The sequence below is a fragment of the Mobula birostris genome, chromosome 5 (genome assembly GCF_030028105.1).
Source record: "Mobula birostris isolate sMobBir1 chromosome 5, sMobBir1.hap1, whole genome shotgun sequence".
NCBI lineage: Eukaryota > Metazoa > Chordata > Chondrichthyes > Myliobatiformes > Myliobatidae > Mobula > Mobula birostris.
Genome location: NC_092374.1, coordinates 75,180,968 through 75,208,485, shown reverse-complemented (window position 1 = coordinate 75,208,485; position 27,518 = coordinate 75,180,968). Strand labels below are relative to the sequence as shown.

General features: G+C 43.0%; 1 protein-coding gene across 1 annotated transcript in view; it reads right to left on the bottom strand.

Annotated features, from left to right (window-relative positions):
* The window catches only part of LOC140197271 (stabilizer of axonemal microtubules 2-like), a 100,506-nt gene extending 89,854 nt beyond the window's left edge, over positions 1-10,652 (bottom strand). The window contains exon 1 of the mRNA XM_072257193.1: positions 10,578-10,652. Within this exon, the coding sequence (XP_072113294.1) occupies positions 10,578-10,615 (38 nt within the window). The 5' untranslated portion in view covers positions 10,616-10,652. The remainder of the gene's footprint in view (positions 1-10,577) is intronic.
* Positions 10,653-27,518: the final 16,866 nt, after the last annotated feature.

Genomic DNA, 27,518 nt, shown 5'->3' with positions numbered 1-27,518 from the left:
ATTCATTTAACCTCAGTCCTAATTGTTAAGCTATTAACCTGATATGGTATTCCCCTAGTTCTAGACTCTCTAGCTAAGAGAAACCATGATCCAGCATTTACCATGGCAAACCAATTCAGAATTTTATATATTTATTGGTATAATTCCTCATCCTGTAATGGTAGTGAACATTCCTTTCAACATTTCATGGAATCACCCACTCAACCTAACCAATTAATGAAGGAAATTATTGTTACACTGTCTCCAAGGCAAGTAAATGCTTCCTGAACTAAGGAGGCCATAACTGGACAGCATTCTAGGAGTGGCTCAGCAAATCCTGATGGTTGTAGCAACACATAATTTGCACTCCATTCTCCTTGCAACACAATCTAACATGTAATTTGTCTTTCTAAACTGCTTGCTGTACTTGTACATTAACTTTGTGGCCTACTATGTGTGTCAAGACTTTGTGAACACCAATATTTAACCAAATCTTCCTGAATTCCAATACTTAATCGATGTTCTCCTTAAAATCTCAGTGGCCACTTTATTAGGTACACCTGCCCATTAATGCAAATACCTAATCAGACAATCATATGGCAGCAACTCAATGCATAAAAGCATGCAGACATGGTCAAGAGGTTCGGTTGTTGTTCAAACCAAACATCGGAATGTGTAAAAAGTGTGATCTAAGTGACTTTGACCATGGAATGATTGATGGTGCAAATGAGATGGCTTGGGTATCTCAGAAACTGAGATTTTCACGCACAACAGTCTCTATAGCCACAGAGAATGGTGTGAAAAACAAAAAAAAGCATCCAGTTAGCAGCAGCTCGGTGGCAGAAAAAAACCTTGTTAATGAGAGAGGTCAGAGGAGAATGACCAGGCTGGTTCAAGGTGACAGTAACTCAAGTAACCACATTTTATTACAGTGGTGTGCAGAAGAACATCTCTGGATGCATAACACATCAAACCTTGAAGTGGATGGGCTATTGCAGCAGAGCACCATGAGCACACACTAGGTACAGGAGGTACCTAATAAATTGGACTCTGAGTCTATATTCTGCTCTTCTATTATTTCACCTAAAATGATTAACCTCTTATGTTCTCACATTATATTGTCTTTCAACTTTCTTGCCCATTGATCTTGCCTGTATCCCTTTGCAAGCTCCTTACATCATCCTCATAGTTTACTTTATGACCTAGAATTGTAATGGAGTCAGTTATCCTCTTAAAGTAATGAGTTATTGCACTAAAGAGCTTAGGATCTTTCAAAGAGAGATCACCGTTAGTTATATCCTAGACCTCCCAATGGTCAGCAGAAAATAGAGGAAAGCATTTTGTTTGCAAATCACAGGAGGTGTAAATGCAATAGGGTTATAGTGAGGTGGGGCTGTTAAATTTCCCAACATGAACTGGATTATTTTATTGCAAAAGGTTTAGATGGGATTGAATTTGTTAAGTGCATCTCAGAGAAATTTTTGTGAACACATGTGGAGTCCTACTCGAGACAGGGCAGTACTTGACCTTATCTCTGGGAATGAAGCTGGATGAAAGTATCACTGGAGAACTTCTTTTTGGAACAGTGATCATAATTGTATAAGTTTCAATGCAGTTATAGAAAGGGATAAGGTTTGTACTCAAGTATTGATCCTAAATCGGGGGAAGCTAATTTTAGAAGCATAAGAGACTGCCTGTCAAATGTAGATTGGATGCAGAGGCTGTGGGTAGAATGAAATCTTCCAAGTTGCAGTCTGTTAAAAAGAGAATTAGAAAAAGTTTAGGGCCAGTGAGTAGGGCGTTGAAGAAAACATTTGGTATGATTGCCTTTATAGGTCAGGATTTGGAATGTAATAGTTGAGATATTATGTTGCAACTCAACAAAGCAATAGTTAGACCACGTTTAGGGATTATTGAATGTAGTTCTCATTGCCAGACTGTTGGAAGGATCTATTTGCTCCACAGGGAAAATTTACCAGGATGTTTCCTGGGTTGGAGGATTTAGTTTATGGGTTGAGTTTGTATTTCCCGGAGTGAAGGAGGCTAAGGAATAACCTGATAGAGATAGGTATAATTATAAGAGGCACAGATAGGGTAGATAGTCAGAATTCTTTAGGCTTGATAGGTACATATATCAAAAACAAGAGGGATAATTTTTGAGATGAGAGGAAAGTGTTTAAAGGAGATATGTATTTTTTTACACTGGGTCTTTGAGCTTATTAATTATTCTAGTTTTCCTGGCCAATTAATTAGTTCTCAATGCTAGATGCGCATCGCTCCGCTACTTCTAAAACCTAAACCTAAACCTAAAACCTAACATAGAATGTTTTGAATATTTAAATACACTACATCCACTGATTTCATCTTAACTATCCTGACAAATGCACTCTTGAAAAAAAAGCTCATAAAAAGTCAGTGCAGCGCAACAATAATGCATACTGTGATTCTCCTACCACAGTGGTCCCCAACCACCGGGCCATGGACCGGTACCAGGCCGCAAAGCATGTGCTATCGGGCCACGAGGAAATGATATGATTTGGCAATATGAAACGATATGAGTCAGCTGCACCTTTCCTCATTCCCTGTCACGCACTGTTGAACCTGAACACCTCCCCCACCGCCTCCATCGGTCGGTCTGTAAGAATATCGTCAATATTAAAGCAGTCCGCAGTGCGAAGAAGGTTGGGAACCCCTGTCCTACCATAAGGAATTAGATTAAACACAAGTAATTACAGAGGGTGTGGAAAAGATTCACAAGAATGTTGCCTCAATTGGAGGGTTTGAGTTATAAAGAGAGATCATCTGTTTTCCCTGGGGGAAGGAGGCTGAGAGATGACATGATAAGGGTATATAAAATTATCGAAAGTATAGAGGAGATGGCCAGTGTCTGCTTGCCACGGTACGGGTGTCCAAATCTGGAGGACATAGTTTTAAGGTGAGAGGCAAATTTTTCACACAAATAGCTGACAGCTGAAATGATTGCTGGAGGAGGTGGTAGAGGCAGGAAGTAACAATATTTAAGAGGTATCTGGATGGGTACTTGAATGAGTAAGGCAGAGAAAGGTATAGAATGATTGCAGGCCAATGGGATTAGTATACAGTACATAGCGTGATGGTCATGGTGGACCAAGGGATGGCTTTAATGCTGTACAACTCTATCATTCTTTCTATAAGTCAGCAAATAATTAAAATTCTTATGAGGAGGAATTCTAAATTGATCCACGTTCTCTGAAGCTTAGAGAGGTGATCTAACTGAAACTAGATTTTTAGGGTGTTTTAAGGAGTACATGTCCTGAGGGTGGGAGCCCAGAACTGGAGTGCAGTGTCAGGATAATGCATTATCCATTATCTAAGAGGACCGTGAATGCAAGGAATTCTCTCCCACAGATGAGAGATTCAAGACTCACATAGGTAGACTTTCGTAAACACAAAATACTCTGCAGATGATGGGGTCAAAGCAACACTCACAACACGCTGGAGGAACTCAGCAGGTTGGGCAGCATCTGTGGAAACGATCAGTCAACGTTTCGGGCCGGAACCCTTCGTCAGGACTGTAGAGGGAAGGGGCAGAGGCCATATAAAGAAGGTGGGTGGAGGGTGTGAAGGAGAAGGCCGGTAGGTTCCAGGTGAAAAACCAGTAAGGGGAAAGATAAAGGGGTGGGAGAAGGGAGGCAGGGAGGTGATAGGCAGGAAAGGTGAAGAAAGAATAGGGGAAAACACAATGGGTAGTAGAAGGAGGCGGAACCATGAGGGAGGTGGTAGGCAGCTGGGGGAGGGAGCAAAGTGAAATAGGGATAGGGGAAGGGAGGGGGAGGGAATTACTGGAAGTTGGAGAATTCTATGTTCATACCAAGGGGATGGAGACTACCTAGACGGTATATGAGGTGTTGCTCCTCCAACCTGAGTTTGGCCTCGTCATGGCAGTAGAGGAGGCCATGTATGGACATATCTGAATGGGAGTGGGAAGCAGGGTTGGAGTGGGTGGCTACTGGGAGATCCTGTCTGTTGTGGCGAACGGAGTGGAGTGCTCGACGAAGCAGTCCCCCAATCTGCGTTGGGTTTCACCGATGTAGAGCAGGCCGCACTGGGAGCACCAGATGCAATAGATGACCTCAACAGACTCACATGTGAAGTGTTGCCTCACTTGGAAGTACTGTCTGGGGCCCTGAATGGTGGTGTAGGGACTGGTGTAGCACTTGCGCTTACAGAGATAAGTGCCGGGTGGGAGATCCGTGGGGACGGACGTGTGGACCAGGGAGCCACGGAGGGACCGATCCCTGCGGGAGGCAGAGAGGGTGGAGAGGGAGAGATGTGCTTAGTGGTGGGGTCCTGTTGAAGGTGGCAGAAGTTGCGGAGGATAATGTGTTGGATCCGGAAGCTGGTGGGGTGGTAGGTGAGGACAAGGGGAACTCTGTCCCTGTTGTGTTGGCGGGAGGATGGGGTGAGAGCCGAAGTGCGGGAAATGGAGGAGATGCGGGTGAGGGCATCATTGATGACAGCAGAAGGGAAACCACGATCCTTAAAGAAAGAGGACATTTGAGATGTCCTGGAACGGAAAACCTCATCCTCGTAGCAGATGCGGCGGAGACGGAGGAACTGGGAATAGGGAATGGCATTTTTGCATGTGGCAGGGTGGGAAGAGGTATAGTTGAGTCAAGTTTCAATTTACACTAATCCCACTTTATTCTCCCCACAGATCCTTCGATTCACGTAACACTAGGACAGTGGCCAGTTATCCCGTCTGTCTCCTAATCTCTGTGATGTGCGAGGAAACCTGAACAGCTAGGAAAACCCATGCAGTTACAGAGATAGCACTGGAGTTCAGGATTGATCCCTGTGTGGTGACAACTTTACTGTCAGTGTTATCATGCTACAGGCATGATTAGGCTGACAGTTTGGTATCCAATCCACTTGAAGGGCAGATCAAATTGAGAAGATGCTAAAAAGGGGGAAGGATCTTTGACATTAATCAATGGTGGTATAGAGTGCAACATCATGAAAGTTATGCTGTCTGCTTGAACATTTGTTGGTCTCAGTGGAATATTGCATCCAACTTTCAGCATCATAATTTGGGACTAATGGCATTTCAGAGGTCCGATCAGTGTCGGGAGCAGAGCACTGCAAGGAATTTACTCGCAGGTTGGTGAAGCTGGTATAAAAGGAGAGCTTTGTGGGCATTCAGACATTCCAGAGGTCCGATCAGCATCAAGAGCAGAGCACTTCAAAGAGTTTACTCACAGGGTGGCGAAGCGAGCATAAAAAGAGAGCTTTGCGGGCATTCGAACAGGAATTATGACGTTGTGGCCATTACGGAGACTTGGATAACTCATGTGCAGGAATGGCTGCTGAGTGTGCCAGGCTTTAGATGTTTCAAAAAGAACAGGGAGGGAGGCAAAAGAGGTGGGGGTGTGGCATTGCTATCACGGATAGTGTCATGGCTGCAGAAAAGGAGGAAGTCATGGAGGGACTGTCTAGTGAGTCATAGTGGGTGGAAGTCAGAAACAGGAATGGGGCAATAAATCTACTGGGTGTGTTATGTGTTATTCCCAGTAGTAACAGATACATCGAGGAGCAGATAGGGAGGCAGAATCTGGAATGGTGCAATAATAATAGGGTTATCGTGATGGGTGATTTTAACTTTCCTAATATTGACTGGCATCTCCTTAGCGAAGGTGCTAAGATGGAGTGGAGTTTGTTAGGTGTGTTCAGGAAGGTTTCCTGACACAATATGTAGATAAGCCAACCAGAGGACAGTCTGTTCTTGATCTGGTATTGGGAAATGAACCTGGTCAGGTATCAAATCTCTCAGTGGGAGAGCATTTTGGAGGTAGTGATCAGAACCGTATCTCCTTTACCATAGCGCCGGAAAAGGATAGGAGCTGAAAATTTGGGAAAATGTTTAATTGGGGTAGGGAGAAATAAAAAGCTATTAGGCAGGAACTTGGGAAGATAAATTGGGAGCAGATGTTCTCAGGGAAATGCACAACAGAAATGTGGCAAACGTTCAGGGAACTTTTGCATGGCATTCTGCATAGATATGTTCCATTGAGACAAGGAAAGGGTGGTAGGGTAAAAGAACCAAGGTGTACAAAGGATGTAGAAAATCTAGTTAAGAAGAAAAGAGAAGCTTACGAAAGGTTCAAGAAACTAGGTACTGCTGGAGCTCTAGAAAATGACAAGAGTGCAGAAAGGAGATCAAGAATGACATTAGGAGAGCTAGAAGGGGCCATGAGAAGGCCTTGGCAAGCAGGATTAAGGAAACCCCCAAGGCATTCTACAAGAATGTGAAGAGCAAGAGGATGAGCCGTGTGAGAATAGGGCCAATCAGGAGTGAGAGTGAAAACATGTGCGTGGAGCCAGAGGAGGTAACGGAGATACTTAATGAATACTTTGCTTCAGTATTCACCATTGAAACGGATCTTGGCAATTACGGGGATGACTTAAAGCGGACTGAAACGCTTGAGTGTATGGACATTAAGAAAGAGGACGTGCTGGAGATTTTGGAAGTATTAAGTTAATATGTCACTGGGACCAGAGAAGATATACCCCAGGCTACTGTGGGAAGCAAGGGAGGAGAAGACTGAGCCTCTGTCAATGATCTTTGCCTCATCAATAGGGAAGGGAGAAGTACCAGAGGATAGGAAATTGCAAACATTGTTCTCTTGTTCAAGAAAGGGAGTAGAGGTAACCCAGGAAATTATAGGCTATTGAATCTTACTTCAGAGGTGGGCAAGTTGTTGGAGAAGATCCTAAGAGGCAGGGTTTATGAACATTTGGAGAGACATAATCTGATTAGGGATAGTCAGCATGGCTTTGTCAAGGGCAGATCATGCCTTACAAACCTGATAGAATTTTTTGAGGATGTAACAAAACACACTGATGAAGGTAGAGCAGTGAATGTAGTGTATATTGATTTCAGTAAGGCATTTGATAAGGTTCTCCATATGAGGCTATTCAGAAAGTAATGAGGCATTGGATCCAAGGAGACCTTGCTTTGTGGATCCAGAATTGGCTTGACTACAGAAGACAAAGGGTAGTTGGGGATTGTTTGTATTCTGCATGGAGGGCAGTGACCAATGGTGATCCACAGGGTTCTGTTCTGGGACCCTCCTTTTTGTGATTTTTATAAATGACCTGGATGAGGAAGTGGAAGGGTGGGTTAGTAAGTTTGCTGATGTTACAAAGGTTGGGGGTGTTATGGATAGTCTGGAGGGTTGTCAGAGGTTGCAGCAGGACATGAAAAAGATGCAGAACTGGGCTGGAAAGTGGCAGATGGAGCTCAACCCAGATAAGTGTGAAGTGGTTCATTTTGGTATGTCAAATTTGAAGACAGAATATACTATTAATAGTAAGACTCTTGACAGTGTGGAGGATCAGCAAGATCTTGAGGTCCATGTCCATAAGATACTCAGAGCTGCTGCGCAGGTTGATGGTGTTGCTAAGAAGGTGTATAGTGTGTTGGCCTTCATCAACTATGGGATTGAGTTCAAGAGCTATGATGTAATGTTACAGCTATATAAGGCCTTAGAGAACCCCACTTTGAGTACTGTGTTTCAATTCAGGAAGGATGTGGGTACCTAGAGTTAGTGCAGAGGAGATTAACAAGGATGTTGCTTAGATTGGAGAGCATACCTTATGAGAATAAGTTGAGTGTGCTTGGCCTTTTCTCCTTGTGTCATGGTCTGGTCCATGAAGACCACATTCCGGTTCACGGTCCGGTCCGTGAACTCAGGACTCCGGGTCTTCCAGCTGTCCCTCATTTGGTTGAGTTAATCATAGGCACCTGATTCCCATCTTGGGGCTTGGAATATAAGCAGCCTTGGGGTTAAGTGTGAGCTGCTGGTTTGTCTTGTCAGTCCCCCTTGGAACAACCTGCTGATGGAAAGCTAGTAAAACCATTTGTGATCTCTAGGCCTGGTTGGAGGACCACTCCTTGTTGCCACTTGTTGGAGCAGTCATCATGGTATGGATTTGGGTATTTCTGTAGCCAGCCAAGGTTGTAGGCTGTCCTGTGACTCAGAGCCACCCTGGATTGAGCTCCTTTCCTGTCTTTGCCTCTGTTGGGTAAGCTGGGCTGATTGCTGTTACCCTGTGGTTGGTTCTGTCTCTTCCTGTCCCTTGCCTCTGTTGGGCAAACAGGTTGTTTACTGTTACCCTGTGGTTGGGTCTGTCCTTCCATGTCCTGCCCAGGAGTTGCTCCAAGAACCCAAACCTGGATGATCCCAAGCCAAGCTCCAAGAACCCAAGCCTGAAGACCCCAGCCTGCAGCCAAGCTCAAGACCCAAGGCCCCAGCCTGCAGCCAAGCTCAAGACCCAAGGCCCCAGCCATGTCCTGTCCTTGCCTAGTTCTGGGATCCAAGCCTAAGGCAAGACCCAGGTTCTGGGTCCTTGTCCAGTCTCAGGCTTGGAGTCGAAGCCTTGTTTCCTAGTCCTGCTCCCGTTTTCCCTAGCCCAAGTCTGAGTTCTTGTCCCTGTTCCTTGCCTGTATCCTGTCACATCCCTACTCTAGTCAAGTCCTGTTCCTAGTACTTCAGTGTCTGTGTCTTGCATTTGGGTCTGTTCCCAGTGCCTCACTGTGACACCTTGGAGCAATGGAGGATGAGAGGTGACTTGATAGAGGTGTTTAAGAGGATAAGATGCATTGATAAGTGGCTAGCCAGAAGCTTTTTCCCAGGGCTGAAATGGCTAACATGAGAGGGCATAGTTTTAAGGTGCTTGGAAGAAGGTACAAGGGCATGTCAGTAGTAAGTTGTTCACACAAGGTGGTGGGTGTGTGGAATGCACTACCAGCATAGGTGGTGGAGGTGGATACAGTAGGGTCTTTTAAGAGACAGGTACATAGAGATTAGAAAAATAGAGGGCATGTGGTAGGGTAATTCTAGGCTGGTTCTAGAGAAGGTTACATGGTTGGCACAACATTCTGGGCTGAAGGGCCTGTAATGTGCTGTAAATTTTATTTTTTCTATGTTTCTATGTCAACGTTTAAAATGGTGCAGAGGAAATTTACTTGACTTGTACCAAGGGCTAGTTACCTCAGGAAACTAAGTAACTGACATTGTTCTCAGTGAAGCAGAGAAAAGAAAGATAGAGGTTTTGATTTTTTTTTAAAAAATAGGAAAAATATTAAAAATATAAGGAAAAGTACTTTCAGTTGATCCATAGCCAAAGGATGCAAATTTAAGGTGATCAGCAACGATGACTAGGGTCGGGAGGGAACATATAATGTTGAATTTCGGATGCAATTTTTGAAGAGACATGACAATTTAATCAGGAGGTGGGACTAATAGAAACCTCAAGGACAATGAGCTGATTAATTTTTTTTCTCCTCTTATGATCATGGTTCAGAACAATTCTGCAGCAACTCCACGTTGTCTTCTGCTTAAAAATTAGAGAACGGTTGATACAAAATATCTCAATCCATGTTAAAAAAATTTTAATTTGTGAGAAACTCTAATCTGCGATGTCAGTTGAGGATTTTATGCCCTTTAAAATAAAAAGAAATTCCATCCATGTCAAGATCACCAAGTTTTCAGAGACAGCAAATGTTTAACATGGAAACCGAAATAAATCTGGTAACAGGCATGGTGATTATCACCCGCTAACAGAAAGCACACCGTTAAACACAACACTATTTCCCACCCACAGATCTTGGGAAGTGAGGGAGGATCAAACAATTTCAAAGGACCGTCACTGCATTAGTGTAACTGTGCGGTCTTCTCTAAAATCACATTTTCAGCATGTCAGTTAACGTCTGAATCGACCTTCCATGTAACTCGGTGAGCATCTGTCGGTAATCAGATTCCACTATCTCCCTCGTCATACTGATCTTCCTGTACAATATTACCTTACTGTTATCGTCGTGATAGTTCAAAAACTGATGCAGCACACTTGATCAAAGTACCTTATTTTTCCCAGTGGGGTGATTATCGTCGCCGGGATCAACAGCACTAATGATAAATCGGTCAGATGGAGGGTGCATTTGCCGCTTAGCGAGAGTTTGCTTTATTCTTGTGTCGATTTCATACTGGCATAAACTAGAAGATATTCTGAAGCTTTATTTTGATCAGTTACATAACATCTGAAAATGTATTCTGCCCTAGTCACCGACTGCTGTAGTTGTGAAAGTGCCACACTATATAAAAACAGCACCGTTTCTATAGTTACGTATTATGTTTTATAAGTCACTTCCTTACATCACAGTTTTACTGCTTGCCAAACAGTATATATTATCCAAATCGATTAAACGATAACCCTTAGGATTATACCACATTTTATAGGCATTGATAGGACCCTTTCGAAATTTTCTATTTAATCCAACATTTGTAGTTCTCGGATAATGGATTTTACCTTCAACCCTAAAACAGGTTAAAGCAAAAGTGAGTCCCATGTTGTATTCAAGTAACCCACATGGCTAAATTCTCGCGCGCGCTGTACACCCAAATCTTTTGGTTGCAGGAGCTCCAGTTTATGTACGTGCACATTTTGAACCATTTTTACTCTACACTCAGTTAGCAATACTTCCACCGGGAGAATATTCCGGGTCTGAATATTAACTGCTTTATTGTTTCTGCTCCTAGGTATTTGCACTATTTACATACCCACAGGTGCAGATCTCACAAATGCATTTTCTCTTCATGGTGTGGGATGCAGTCGGTGGCGTATGCCCATTCCGTGCGCTCTGTGTTGGTTATAATTCCGGAGGGTATCTAAGGAACCCGCCCAAGTAACAGATAAATTAGGAACGCCCTGACGGCGCATTACTTCAGCATGTCACATGGCTACCGCTATTCTTTATCCGAGATTTAAATTCAGCAGTTCCAACAGGCGTTTAAAAAAAACAATCACTAAAATGTGCAGCAAAAATTTACCTTTTGAGAAAGAATCTGAACGTTAAATTTGCACGTTTAAAATAAAACTTTAGACGCAGAAGGTATTGCAAGGTGCTGCTGAGGGATTTTGAGCAGCTAGGGGCCAAAGTAAAACACAGAGCCAAAAGAGTAATAATCTTTGGATTGTTGTCTGAGCCATGTGGAAATTGGCACAAGGTTAATAAGATTAGAGTCGCAGAATCATAGAAAAGTACAGCACGGGAACAGGCCCCTTGGCCCATCTAGTCCCTGCTGAAACATTTAAACTGCTGAGTCCCAATGACCTGCACCCACACCATAGACTCATTCCACACACTCATGAACCTCTGAGTGAACAGGTTTCCCTTCATCTTCCCCTTAAACTTCTCACCTTAACCTATGACCTCTAGTTGTAGTCCCACCCAAACTCAGTGGAAGAAAAGCCTATCTATCTGTACTCCTCATAATTTTGTAAGCCTCTATCAAATCTCTTCTCAATCCTCAATTCCAAGGATAAAGTCCTAAACCATTCAACCTCTCTTTCTAACTCAGGCCCTCCAGCCCTGCAAACATCCTTGTAAATTTTCTCTGCTGTACTCTTTCAAATTTATTCATATCTTTCCTGTAGGCAGGTGATCAAAATACACACAATACAGGTATTCCAAATTAAACCTTACCAACGTCTTACACAACTTCAACATAACATCCCATCTACTGTAATCAATAAGCAACACACATCAAAGTTGCTGGTGAACGCAGCAGGCCAGGCAGCATCTGTAGGAAGAGGTGCAGTCGACGTTTCAGGCCGAGACCCTTCGTCAGGACTAACTGAAGGAAGAGTGTAATCAAGTACTGTAATCAATACTTTGATTTATGAATGCCAATGTGCCAAAGGTTTCCTTTATGATGCCATCTACCCGTAATCCCACTTTCAATGAATTATGGACCTGTATTCCTTTGTTCTACCACACTCCTTACTGTCCTACCGTTCACTGCGTAAGACCTACCCTGGTTGGTCCTATTGAAGTCCCTTTAGAAAAGAGATGAGGGATAATGCAGAATCTAGTGAATCAGTGCAATTCATTGCTACAGGCTGCTGTGGAAGCCAAGTCATTGGGTATACTTACAATGGATGTTAAGAACTTCTTGGTTACTAGAGGCATTAAAGGTTACAGGGGGAAGGCAGGAGAATGGGGTTGAGAGGGAAAATAAATCAAAATTTTAAGTTCAAAGTATGAAGTAAGTTTTTAAAAATTAAAATACATATATGTCACCTTATACTGCCCTGAGATTCATTTTCTTGTGGGCATTCACAGTAAGTACAAAGAAACACAAGTATCCAGGACATCTTCAAGGAAAGATGCGATCATTAAGGACCCCCACCACCCAGGTCATGCCTTGTTCTCATTGCTACCATCAGGAAGAAGGTACAGAAGCCTGAAGGCATATACTCAATGATTCAGGAACAGCTTCTTCCCCTCTGCCATCCAAGTTGTGAATGGACATCGAACCCATGGACACTACCTCACTACTTTCTTTATTTCTGTTTTAGCACTACTTATTTAAATTACCTATTTTTAATATTCTTAAAACAAAAAAAAGCACATCTACAAAAACCATGACCTTAACAAAATCTAATTAAATATTGAGCAGCAAAAGGGAGAAATATATAAAGGCAAAAGTAAGATCTACACAGCAGAAGTGCACGGCACCAAAAAACCTCAGTCCTCACCCCGTAAGAAAGTCCAATACAGGACCCCATATCCTTTCAAAGATGTCCCCTCTGTCCTCATTACATAGTCTCAATCTCTCCAAATGTAAAGTATTTGCCAGTTCCCTCAGCCACAGATCATATGTAGGCACAGAGTCCATTTTCCACATTTGCAGTATTAACTTCTTAGCAATCACCATGCCAAACAATACAGCCTTTTTTTCATACTTATTGGCTGAAGATAGGGAGCTTGTTGCTCCAAGGATGGCTATAAGCGGGTCTGGTTCCCACCGTTTCCCATAAGCCTCAGAGAAACAGTGACAAATACTTTTCCAGTATGCATAAAGCTTACAACATGACCAGAATGAACGTGACAAGTTACTGTCCACAGATTTACATCTATTACAAACTGGTGAAACATCAGGGTAAAAAACTGTGCAACTTTTCTTTGGAATAATGAAGTCTATGTATTGTTTTAAACTGTATAAGTCTGTGTCTGACGTTGACCGAACAATCATGTATACTCTTTAGACACTCATCCCAGACTGCCTCTGTCAGTTCTATTCACAATTAATCCACCCATGCCTGTTTAAGACCTGCAGTATTCACCCGAGCTCCATTATGTAGGATCTAATAAAAATAGGATACCGCACTACCAGTAACAGGATCAAATTTATTTATTGCCTCCAGGGACTCATGTTTGTCTAAAAATTCGAAGTTAGATATATATTTCCTAACGTAATCTCGAATTTGTAAATATCTAAAAAAACTAGATGCAGGGATATTGTAAACTGCTTGTAACTGCGCAAATGAGGCAAAGTTTCCTTTAATATATAGGTCACCTACACTACAGATGCCTCTCTGTTTCCAGGTAATTTAACTATTTTAAATAAATGTATATATACTTACTGTAATTCACTGATTTTTTTCTGTAAATTATATATTTTATTGTACTGCTGCCGCAAAGGTAACAAATTTCATGATATATGCCGTTGATATTAAACCTGATTCTGAATCAATGAAACAACAAAGATGGACAAACAACTAACATGCAAAAGGCAGCAAATTGTATGAATACCGCATCATTCTCTGGAATTTTCACCATTTTAAACAGGATCCTATCATCAAATAGATCTTTATGTTTCCCCCTCCACACTCTGCTTTCCTGAGGGATTGCAATCTATGTGATTCCCTTGTCTATTTGTTCCTTCCCACCAATTTCCCTCATGGCACTTATCCTTGCAAGCAGAGGTGTTACACCTGTCCATCGCCTCCTCCATCATCTTCACTCAGTGCTCCAAACAGTCTTTCCAAGTGAGGCAACATTTCATCTGCAAATCTTTTATTGGATCTGATGTGGCCACCTCTATATTGGTGAGACCTGATGTAGATTGGGGGAACTGCTTTGTTGAGCACCTTCACTCCATTTGCAAAAAGCAGAATTTCCCTGTGGCCAACCGTTTTAATTCTGATCTCCATTCTGACATGTCAATCCAGGGCCTATTCTTCTGACTCAGTGAGGCCACTCTCAGTTTGAAGGAGCAGCACCTCATATTCCATCTAGGTAGCCTCCAACCTGATGGCATGAACATTGATTTCTCTACATTCCAGTAATTTCCCACCTCCTCCTTCCCTCTGCTTACATTTTCCACTCCGGCTCCCCTTTACCTCTTCTTTTCTCCTCACCTGCCTGTCACCTCCCTTCAGGTGCCCCTTCTCTTTTCTCTTTCTCCCATTGCCCACCCTCCTCTCCAATCGATCCCTTCTTCTCCAGCTCTTTATATTTTCCACCTATTACCTCCCACCTGGCTTCACCTATCACCTTTTACATTGTATTTCTTCCCCAGCCCTCACCTTTTTATTCTGGCTTCTTCCCCACTTTCTTTCCAATCCTAATGAAGGGCCTCAGCCCAAAATGCCAACTGTTTATTCATTTCTATAGATGCTGCCTGACCTGCTGAGTTTCCCCAGCATTTTGTGTGTGTTGCTCTGAATTTCCAGTATCTGCAGAATCTCCTGAGGTTACACTGCAGATTCTGGGCTTCACAGTGGAGAAAGAAAACATTTTTCTTAGGAAGTCCCTTGGTAGTGAGGAGGATTTAGAAATAAATTTTCATGTTTGCCAACAGGGCTTTAAGGAGCCACTCAGCATCTGTGATGTACATTTCTTATTATGTTCTGTGACTAATTGAAAGTAATTAACCAAGAGAATTGTAGGCTGAAAGAGAAACAGAAACTTCAGCCCAGCATTACTTATGTACAATTTTTATAAAACATAGTTGATAATTTTAGACCATAAGACAATAGGACATAGGAACAGAACTAGGTCATTCAGCCCATCAAGTCTGCTCCACCATTTCATCATGGCTGATCGATTTCCCTCTTAATCACATTCTCCTGTCTTCTCCCCATAATCTTTAACACTCTGACTAATCAAGAACCTATTACCTCCACCTTAAATGCACCCAATAACTTGGCCTCCACAGCTGCCTGTGGCAACGAATTCCACAGATTCACCACTCTCTGGCTAAAGAAATTCCTCCTCATCTCTGTTCTAGATGGACCCTCTATTTTGAGGCTGTGCCCTCTGGTCCTAGACTCCCCCACAAAAGGAAGCATCCTCATTATATCCACTTTATCACAACCTTTCAACATTCGATCTTCTATATTCCAGCAAAAACAGGCCTAGAGCCTTCAATCGCTGCTCAGATCATAACCCTGTCATTCCCAGAATATTTTGGTGAACTTCCTCTGAACCTTCTCCAATGTCAGCACATCCTTTCTTAAATAAGGGGCCCAAAACTGCTCACAATATTCCAAGCGAGACCTCACCAGTCCTTATTAAACTTCAGCATTACATCTTTGCTTTTATATTTCAGTCCTTTTGAAATGAATGCTAACATTGCATTTGCTTCCTCACCACCAATTCAACCTGGAAATTAACCTTTAGGGAATCCTGCACAAGGACTCCCAAATCCCTTTGCACCTCAGATTTTTGAATGTTCTCCCTGTTTAGAAAATAGACTAAGCTTTTATTCCTTTTACCAAAGTGCATGACCATACACTTTCCAACACTGTATTCCATCTGCCACCTCCTTGCCTATTCTCCTAATCTATCCAAGTCCTTCTGCAGCCTCTCCGCTTCCTCAACACTACCTGCCCTTCTGCCAATCTTTGTATCATCCACAAACTTGGCCACAAAACATTCAATTTCATCATCCAAATTGTTGACATACAATGTACAAAGAAGCGGTCACAACATACAACTGTGGAACAACCACTAGTCACAAGTAGCCAACCAGAAAAGCAACACACATCAAAGTTGCTGGTGAACGCAGCAGGCCAGGCAGCATCTGTAGGAAGAAAAGACTCCCTTTATTCCCAGTCTTTGCACCCAGCCAGTCAGTGAATGTTCTATCCATGTTAGTATCTTTCCTGTAAGACCATGAGCTCTTATCTTGTTAAGCTACCTCATGTATGGCTAGTGTCTCCTTCCAGACAAATTTGGCCAGCTCTTTTCTCATGCCTTTGTAATTCCCTCTACACCACTATCATACTGATAAATCCGATGTCAGCTTCTCCTCAATTTGCTGGGTGAATTCTAACACATTCCCAAGGGTTCCTTTACCTTAAGCTTCTTAATCAGCTCCGGTTCATTACACAATACCCAATCCAGAATGATTGATCCCCTAGTGGGCTCAACCACAAGCTGCTCCAAAAAGCCATCTTGGAGGCATTCCACAAATTCTGTCTCTTGGGATCCAGCATCAACTTGATTTTCCTAATCTGGATGCATATCGAAATCCCCCATGATTAATGTAACATTGCCTTTATGACATGCTTTTTCTATCTCCTGCTGTAATTTGTAACCATGTCCTGGCTATTGGTTGGAGGTCAGTAAATAACTTCCATCAGGATTTTCTTACTCTTGCAGTTTCTTAACTCTACCCACAAGGATTCTACATCTTCTGATCCTATGTCACCTATTCCTAATGATTTCATTTCATTTTTTGATTTTATATTTTGTGTACCAGGAATCTGGCAGTAATTCTTGAGCACAGAAAAGTGGTCAAACACGGAAGTGTGGATGCAGTCCAACAGTTTAATCCTAGGTTTACAATGACCAATTGGACTCCAATCTGGTATCTCCTTAACTATAGCACTGGAGAGGGTTAGGAGCAGACAATCTGGGAAAACACTTAATTGGGGTAGGGAGAAATATGATGCTATTAGTCAGGAACTTGGGAGCAGATTTTCTCAGGGAAATGCACGGCAGAAATGTGGCAAATGTTCAGGGATCGTGGTGTTCTGCATGGGTATGTTCCACTGAGGCAAAGAAAGGATGGTAGGGTAAAATAACCATGGTGTACAAAGGATGTAGCAAATCTAGTTAAGAAGAAAAGAAAAGCTTCAGAAAGGTTCAAGGAACTCGATACTGTTAGAGCTCTAGAAAACTACATCGTTACTAGGAAGGAGCTCAAGAGTGAAATTAGGAGAGCTAGAAGGGGCCATCAGAAGGCCTTGGCGAGCAGGATTATGGAAAACATCAAGGCATTCTACCAGTATGTGAAGAGCAAGAGAATGAGCCGTGTGAGAATAGGACCAATCAGGAGTGAGAGTAGAAACATGTCCTTGGAGCTGGAGGAGATAGCTGAGGTAATTAATGAATACTTTGCTTCAGTATTCACCAGGTAAAAAGACCTTGGCAATTGTGGGGATGACTTACAGCAGACTGAAACGCTTGAGTGTATAGACATTAAGAAAGAGGATGTGCTGGAGATTTTGGAAGGTATTAAATTAGATAAATCGCTGGGACCAGAGAAGATATGCCCCAAGCTACTATGGGAAGCAAGGAAGGAGGTTGCTGAGCCTCTGGCAATGATCCTTGCTTCATTAATAAGGAAGGGAGAAGTACCAGATGATTGGAAGGTTGCAAACATTGTTCCCTTGTTCAGGAAAGGGAGTAAAGATAATCCAGGAAATTATAGACCATTGAGTCTTACTTCAGTGGGCAAGTTGTTGGAAAAAGTCCTGAGAGGCAGGATTTATGAGCATTTGGAGAGACATAATCTGATTAGGTATAGTCAGCATGGCTTTATCAAGGGAAGATCATGCCTTACAAACCTGACTGAATTCTTTGAGGATATAACAAAACACATTGATGAAGGTAGAGTAGTAGATGTAGTGTATATGGATTTCAGTAAGGCATTTGATAAGGTTCCCCATGTGAGGCTCATTCAGAAAGTAATGAGGCATGGGATCCAAGGAGACCTTGCTTTGTGGATCCAGAATTGGCTTGACCATGGAAGGCAAAGGGTGGTTGTGGATGGTTTGTATTCTGCATGGAGGGCAGTGACCAGTGGTGATCCGCAGGGATCAGTTCTGGGACCCTCCTCTTTTTGATTTTATAAATGACCAAGATGAGGAAGTAGAAGGGTGGGTTAGTAAGTTTGCTGATGATACAAAAGTTGGGGGTGTTGTAGATAGTCTGGAGGGTCATCAGTGGTTACAGTGGGACATTGATAGGATGCAGAACTGGGCTGAGAAGTGGCAGATGATGTTCAACCCAGATAATTGTGAAGTGGTTCATTTTGGTAGGTCCAATTTGAAGACATAATATAATATTAATGGTAAGACTCTTGGCAGTGTGGAGCATCTGTGAGATCTTCGGGTCCGTGTCCATAGGACACTCAAAGCTGCTGCGCAGGTTGACAGTGTTGTTAAGAACGTGTATGATGTGTTGGCCTTCATCAACCATGGGATTGAGTTCAAGAGTTGTGAGGTAATGTTACAGCTATTTAAGACCTTAGTTAGAGCCCCACTTGGAGTACTGTGTTCAGTTCTGGTCACGTCACTACAGGAAGGATGTGGATACTATAGAGAGAGTGCAAAGAAGATTTACAAGGATGTTGCCTGGATTGGAGAGCATGCCTAATGAGAATAGGTTGAGTGACCTTGGCCTTTTCTCCTTGGAGTGATGGAGGATGAGAGGTGACCTGATAGAGGTGTATAAGATGATGAGAGGCATTGATTGTGTGGATAGCCAGAGGCTTTTTCCCACGGCTGAAATGGCTAACATAAAGGGGCATAATTTTATGGTGCTTATAGTAGGTACAAGGGGAATGTCAGAGGTAAGTTTTTCACACAGAGAGTGATGGGTGTGTGGAATGTACTGGCAGCGAAGACGGTAGAGGCTGATACAAACGGGTCTTATAAGGAACTCTTAGATAGGTACATGGACTTAGAAAAATAGAGGGCTATGCAGTAGGTCAATTCTAGGCAGCTTCTAGAGGAGGTTACATGGTCAGCACAACATTATGGGCTGAAAGGCCTGTAATATGCTGTAAGTTTTCTATGTTTCTATCTTTGGACTGTGGGAAAAATCTAGAGCACCTGGAGGAAACACACAGGGGATGTACAAACTCCTTACAGCAGATGTGGAATTGAACTCTGAACTCCGATCCTCTGAGCTGTAATAGTGTTGTATTAAGCACTATGTTACCATGGTGCCATTTATGAACTTCTCCTGCAGTGAAAATAATAAACTTTGTATTAGGAGGTGATGTAAACACATTTTGAATAGCATGCTAGCAATATTAACCACTAAGCATCAACCTCAGGCTTAAGAAATTAATTTCATATGTGAATTGTAATTCTCTAAATATTTCAAAGTTTTTTATCAGCTTAAAACAAAAATAAAGCTTTGAAAGACAGATATTGTTACTTCCTTAATCTCATACACACTTTCCAGTTTTTATTCTCATACTTTAAAAATGTTGAAATAGTGTGTCTTTTACTACCTGGCTTAGCATGTGTGAGAATTCTTCAATGCAACTAACTGCTCAGTCTGTTTCACGCCATCTCTTTTGCTGGATGTCAGAGATCCGTAGAGTTGCTCGACAGCACATATTGTTAGAAAAGACTCTTCCCACAGCAGAGATCAATAAATATTTGCAAGGCATCATGACAGTCACGAATACCATCATTTAATGGTCCTCATCAAAATCCATACCACTTCTTCTGACAAGAACTGTTTGATTACTGGGGCACAAGTGGGAAAAAAGACACTTTTACTATCTCACTTTTCTAATCACTTGATGCAAGTGTTAAGGTGGCCTTCCAGCTGCTGCTGATTCCTCATCTGGCATATGCTACAACTTCTGCTTCCTCTGAATACAGTCCATGCATGGTGAGCTGTGCAGGTAAGGTTAAGTAACTGCCTAAATATCTGGAAAATATGCAATAGCCCATTTTGACACATAATGCTCTCAATATGGGGAATACTGCGCACTGTTTTGGTTCACTAATTTAAGGATGTCAAATGTTGGAAGCAGTGCAGAGGATTTACTAAACTTATATGTTGAGAATGACAAGTTGTCTAATGAGGAAAAAGCTGTGCAAGTTGTGCCGGGGTTTTAGGGAATAAATTTAAATATAACATGAATGTGAAGAAAATGCTTCCCCATGTGGGAGAATTTAGATACAAGTTACTGGGAAAAAAAGTGGGTCAAAATAGCTGGAATGAAAATATTCTCTCTCAGAGGACCGAGTGGCTTTGGCAGTTTCTTCCTCAAAGTAGGGTGGAAGTAGAGTGTAGGAATATTTTATGGCATGGGCAGACAGAATTTTCAGAAGTGGGTGAAGAGACCGAGAAGTACACAGATAAGTTTAGTCACATCCACCAATTTTCTTACCACATAATAGAACAATATTGAGAGGCAGGGGAGCCGTTTGAAACCTCCATGGCTCGTCAGGAGTGAGCCATTACTTGAAGTAGCAAGTGAGAGAGTGACATCGTGCAGGGCAGAAGCCATTTAAAAGCTGCAAGTCTCATCAGGAGTGAGTCATTGTTTGAAGCAGCAAGTGAGAAACTGACATCGTGCAGGGCAGGAGCTGTTTAAAAAGTGCAAGACTCATCAGGAATGAGTCATTGTTTGAAGCAGTGTGTGAGAGAATGACATATTGCAGGATGGGAGCTGTTTGAAAAATGCAAGTCTCGTTGGGAGTGAGTCTTATTTGAGCCAATAAAAAGAGAGCAGGTGAAAGCAGAGCAGCCATTGTTGGAGTGAGGCACTGTTTAGGGTGGCCCAGCTTTGGCTCAACAGGTTTCTGTGACAACAGGCCTGGTCAAGCACAGATTCATTAGTAAGGCTTTTTTCTGTTAGTACATAGTCAGTACGCTGAGAATGGGTCCAGATTTTGTTGTATGTTCCTTAAATGAGAACTGGGAACTTTAGGAGACCTCTGGTCTCCCTGATAACTGCATCTGCACAAGGTGACATCTGCAGCTCTATAGAGACTGTGTTAAGGAACTGCAACTGCATCTGAATGTCCTTTGACACATACAGAAGAATGAGGAGGTGATAGACAGGAGCTACAGGAAGGTAATCACCCCTAAATTGCGGGAGGAAGGTACCTGGGTGACTGACAGCAGAGGGAAAGGGAACAGGCAGCATGTGCAGAGTACACCTATGGTCATTTCCCTCAATAATATGCATACTGCTTTGCATACTGTTGAGGGGGGGGCGGTGGTGAACGACCTACCAGAGAGAAGCCACAGTGAATAGGTCTCTGGCACTGAATTTGGCTCTGTGGATCAGAAGGAAAGGAAGAGGAGTACAGTAGCAAAAGGAGATTCTGTGGATGTGAAAAAGACACCCGGATGGTAATTTGTCTCCCAGGTGCCAGGGTCAGGAATGTCTCAGATTGGCTTGACAGCACTCCAAAGGGAAAGCGTGAGCAGCTGGAAGTCATAGTACATATTGGTACCAACAAGATAGGAGATCCTGAATAGAGAATATAGGGTGTTAGGTAGAAAGGTTACACGCAAGGCCTCTAGGGTAGTAATCTTTGGATTGTTGCTTGTGCCACACATCAGTGAGGGTAAGAATAGGATGTTTTGGCAAATGAAAATGTGGCTGGGGAATTGGTGCAGGGAGCAGGGTTTCAGATTTCTAGATCATTGGAATCTTTTTCTGTATAAAAAGGTTGGGTTGGGTTACCACCGAACCAAAATCCTTGCAGGCAGGTTTGCAAGAGCTGTTGGGAGTGTTTCAACTACCTTGGCAGGGGAATGGTAACCAGAGTGTTTGGGCTGAGGATGGGGCGGATGGTATACAAGTAGAATGCGGTGTGTAGAGAGACTGTGAGGAAGGGCAGGAAGATGGTAGGGCAAAATAGCAGTCCACAGAATGAGATTAAGTGTAACTTCGGGGCAAAATTGAAAAGGGCATTGAATACAGAATTGAAGGTGTTATATTTGGATGCACACAGTATATGGAATAAGGTAGGTGATCTTGTAGCGCTATTAGAGATTGGCATCACTGAGTCGTGGCTGAAAGATCATAATTGGGAGCTTAACGTTCAAAGATACACATTGTATTGAAAGGACAGGCAGGTAGGCGAGAGACTGGGGTGGATCTGTTAGAAAAAAAGCAAAATCAAATCTTTAGGATGGGAAGGTGTAGGATCCTTGAGGGTAGAGTTAAGAAACTGCAAGGGTAAAAAGACCTTTATGGGAGTTATATACAAGCTTCCAAATAGTAGCCAGGATGTGGGATACCAATTACAAAGGGAGATAGAAAAGGCATGTAAAAAGGGCAATGTTATGATTTCAAGATCAAGGTTCAAAGTAAATTTTATTATGAGAGTACATACATATCACCACATACAACCCTGAGATTCTTTTTCCTGCAGGCATACTCAGCAAATCTATAGAACAGTAACTTCAACAGGAACAATGGAAGATCAAGTAGAGCATAGAAGACAACAAATGGTGCAAATACAAAGAGTTACAAAATACATGTGGACTAAGATGTTAACTGTCCTGTGCTATCACCAGTGGGGTCATCAGTTGATCTGCCACCTGTCTTCAGGAGTTTCGGCCCGCTTATGATCAAGACTCCCTCGAGGTGGTGGGCCAGCAGTGCTAAAGCACCACCTCCCACTGGTGAGCTTAAAAACTTGGCATCTGCCTCTATCAGAGTTGTTGGTCACTTCCATCCAACAGATAGTCTGCTCTTCAGGTGTCTATGCAACTAAATACAGATATAAATAAATAGCTATAAATAACGAGAACATGAAATAACAAGATAAAGAGTCCTTAAAGTGAGATCATTGGTTGTGGGAACATCTCAATAGATGAGTGTCATTATCCCCTTTTGTCCAAGAAGCAGATGGTTGATGGGTAGTAATTGTTCTTGAACTTAACGGTGTGAGTCCTGAGGCTCTTGTACCTTCTACTTGATGGCAGCAGTGAGAAAGGAGCATTCCCTGGTATCCATATACAATACATATAATACATCTTTGCTGCTTTCCTATGTCAGCATCTCACGTAGATGTGCTCAGCGGTTGGGAGGGCTTTACCCATGATGTACTGGACCAAGTCCACTACCTTTCGTAGGATTTGCCGTTCAAAGGCATTAGTGTTCCTATACCAGACAGTGATGAAGCCAGTCAATACACTCTTCACTACACATCTATAGAGGTTTGTCAAAGTTCTTGATGTCACACCGAATCTCCGCAGACTCCTCAGGAAGTAGAGGTGCCATTGTGCTTTCTTTGCAATTACATTTATATGATGGCTCTGAGATAGTAAAACCCAGGAATTTAAAGTTACTGACCCTCTCCACCTCTGATCCTTCAATGAGGACTGACTCATGATCCTCTGGTTTCCTTCACCTGAAGTCTACAGTCAGTTGCCTGATCTTGTTGGTGTTCAGTGAGAGGCTGTTGTTATGAGACCAGTCAGCCAAATTTTCAATCTCCCTCCTGTGTTCTGATTTATCACCACCTTTGATATGTCCCACATCAGCAAACTTGAATATGGTGTTGGATCTATGCTTAGCCGCACAGTCATAGGTGTAAAGCAAGTAGAGCAGGAGGCTAAGCACACAGCCCTGTGGTGCACCTGTGCTGATGGAGATCATGGAGATGTTTTTTACCAATCCGAACTGACTGGGGTCTGCAAGTGAGGAAATCAGTGATCCAATTACACATGGAGGTATTGAGGTCCAGGTCTTAGAGTTTACTGATTAGTTTTGAGGGGACGATGGTATTAAATACTGAGCTGTAATCAATAAAGAGCATCCTGATGTATGCACCTTTGCTGTCTAGAAGTCCAGGTTTGTGAAGAGCCAATAAAGGCTGATTTAAACTTGTGCGTCAAATGGACGCCGTAGCCTACGCAAGTGGCCTACATGTGTTGTGAGCATTTATACTTGTGCATTGGTGTGTCTGTATCGCTCTGCAATTCGGGCATGTTACGCATGTGCACACACCTGCCCGCGCAAGGCTTCGTGGTCATGGTAGTCTTTCTCGGGGTAAACAAGTTTAAAGTGAGCATCTTTTTTCGTAAAAGCGAAATGTGTCCTCCATAATTTCGGAGATCTGTAAAGATTTATGGAAAGCATTGCAGCCAGAGTTCCTTCCCTGCCCTTCAGTTGCCCAATGGGAAGCTATTGCAGCGTAGGAGGAAATGCGATACTACCAGGTGGACCAATCACGGTTGTTGCGGTCTGTGTTGCCGCAATGCGTAGTTACATTTCGGGAGAGGTGCGCATCTGGCTACGGCGTAGGGATCCGGGTAGGCTCTGCGTAGGGTTCATGGCGACGCTGTACCTACAGCGTCGAGTTGACGCACAAGTATAAATCAACCTTTAGATGGCATCTGCTGTGGACTTGTTGCTCCTGTAGACAAATTGGAGTGGATCTAGGTCTCCTCTCAGGCAGGGGCTGACGTGGTTCATCAACAGCCTCTCGACACACTTCATCACTGTGGATGTAAGTGCCACAGGTTGAAAGTCATGGAGGCAGGTTATCACGCTCTTCTTGGGCTCTGGTATGATTGAAGCCTGCTTGAAGCAGGTGGTTACTACACACTGCTGAAGCGAGAGGTTAAAGATATCAGTGAGCACACCAGCCAATTGGTTAGCACAGGACTTTAGTACTTGGCCAGGCTGAATGCTTTCCTTGGATTCACGCTCCTGAAGGCACGTCATCTTCAGATACAGAGACCAAAGGATCATCAGGAGATTTGCAATTGTTCCTCCATGTTCTGATGGTCAAAGTGAGCACTGACACCATTGAGCTCACCTGGAAGTGAAGCCCTACTGTACCCCATGTCACCTGATTTAATTTTGTAGGAGGTTGTGTCATTCAAACCTTGCCACAGCTGCCTAGCATCCCTCATTGGCTCCAGTTTGGTCCGGAATCTGCACTTCGCTCTTAAGATGGCTTTCTGGAGATCGTACCTGCATCCCGTAGCAGTTTTCATCTCCCAACTTGAATGCTTCCGATCTGGACCTCAGCAAATTTCAGATTTCATGATTCACCGAGGGCTTCTGATTGGGAGAAGACTCCGAATGATTTCATGGGGAAACACTCATCTACAGCTGTTTTAATAAAGTCTGTTAGAACCCTGGTGCAGACATTCAGATCCACAGATGCAGTTAGTTTGGCAAAATCAAGTTGTTGCTGGATCCCAAAAGAGGGAATTTGTAGAATGCCTATGAGATGGATTTTTAGAGCAGCTTGTGGTTGAGCCCACTAGGGAAAGGCAATTCTGGACTGGGTGTTGTGTAATGAACCAAATTTGATTAGGGAGTTGAAGGTAAAGGAACCCTTAAGAGGAGTGATCATAATATGATAGAATATGATAGTTTGAGAAGGAGAAGATAAGAGTCCAACGTTTCAGTGTTACAATGGAGTAAAGGGAATTAGAGAGGCATGAGATATGAGAGGGGAGCTGGCCAAATTTGACTGGAAGGGGACACTAGCAGGGATGATACCAAAGGCACAGGATAGATACATCCCAAAGATGAAGAACATTTCTAAGAGGATGAGGCAACCATGCCTGAGAAGGGAAGTCAAAGATAGCATTAAAAACAAAACCAAGAGCATACAATATAGCAAAAATTAGTGGGAGGTTAGATGCTGGGAAGCTTTTAAAAATCATCAGAAGGCAACTAAAAATGCCCTAATAAGAGAAAGGATGAAATATGATGGGAAGCCAGCTACTAATATAGAGGAGCACCACAAGCTTTTTCCAAATATATGGTATAAAGAGTAAAAGAGAGGTGAGAGTGGATATCGGACTGCTGGAAAATGATGCTGGTGAGATAGCAATGGGGGACAAAGAAGTGGCAGAGGAATTTAATTAAGTATTTTGTGTCAGTCTTCACAATGGAAGACACTCGCAGTTTGCTAGAAATTAGAGTGTCACAAGGCAGAAGTGAGTAATGTGTGGATCAGAAATAATATCTCCACTTTGCTGACAATCAATAGTGGCACACATCAGGGATGTGTGCTTAATACACTGCTCTATTCTCTCTACACCCATGACTGTGTGGCTAGACACAGCTCAAGTCCCTTCTATAAATTGTTGGCAGGATTTCAGGTGGTATCGAGAGAGCAGACAAGAGTGAGATATATGAATGGTGAATAGTGCCACAGCACCAAACTTGCACTCAACATCAGTAAGTCCAAAGAACTGATTGTGGACTTCAGACAGGGTAAGATGAGGGAACACACACCAATCTTCATTGAGGAATCAGAGGTGGAAATAGTGAGCAATTTCAAGTTCCTGGGTATCAATAGCTTGGAGGATCTAACCTGAGTCCAACATATTGATAAAGCTACAAAGAAAGTGGGCCTGTACTCATTGGAATTTAGAAGAATGTGTAGGGATCTCATTAAAACCTAGCAAATGTTGAAAGGACTGGATAAGGTAGATGTGGAGAGGGATATCCTCTGGTGGGGGTATCCAAAATCAGAGGCCAGAGCCTCAAAAATTGAGGGGCGACCTTTTAGAACAGAAGTAAGGAGGAATTTTTTTTGCCAAAGAGTGGTAAATCTATGGAATGCTATGCCCAGACTGTGATGGAGGCCAAGTCCGTGGGTATATTTAAAGCAGAAGTCAATAGATTCCTGACTGGTTAGGGCATCGAGGGATATGGTGAGGAAGCAGGTATATGGAGTTGAATGGGATTCGGGATCAGCCATGATGAAATGACGGAATGCACTCAATGGGCTGAACGGCCTAATTCTGCTCCTATGTCTTATAGAAACATAGAAAATAGGTGTAGGAGTAGGCCATTCGGCCCTTCGAGCCTGCACCGCCATTTATTATGATCATGGCTGATCATCCAACTCAGAACCCTGCAACCAGCCTTCCCTCCAAACCCCCTGACCCCCGTAGTCACAAGGGCCATATCTAACTCCCTCTTAAATATAGCCAATGAACTGGCCTCAACTGTTTCCTGTGGCAGAGAATTCCACAGATTCACCACTCTCTGTGTGAAGAAGTTTTTCCTAATCTCAATCCTAAAAGGCTTCCCCTCTATCCTCAAACTGTGACCCCTCATTCTGGACTTGCCCAACATCGGGAACAATCTTCCTGCATCTAGCCTGTCCAATCCCTTTAGGATCTTATACGTTTCAATCAGATCCCCCCTCAATCTTCTAAATTCCAACAAGTACAAGCCCAGTTCATCCATTCTTTCTTCATATGAAAGTCCTGCCATCCCAGGAATCAATCTGGTGAACCTTCTCTGTACTCCCTCTATGGCAAGGATGTCTTTCCTCAGATTAGGGGACCAAAACTGCACACAATACTCCAGGTGCGGTCTCACCAAGGTCTTGTACAACTGCAGTAGTACCTCCCTGCTCCTGTACTCAAATCCTCTCGCTATAAATGCCAGCATACCATTCGCCTTTTTCACCGCCTGCTGTACCTACATGCCCACTTTCAATGACTGGTGTATAATGACACCCAGGTCACATTGCACCTCCCCTTTTCCTAATCGGCCACCATTCAGATAATAATCTGTTTTCCTATTCTTGCCACCAAAGTGGATAACTTCACATTTATCCACATTAAATTGCATCTGCCATGAATTTGCCCACTCACCCAACCTATCCAAGTCACCTTGCATCCTCTTAGCATCCTCCTCACAGCTAACACTGCCACCCAGCTTCGTGTC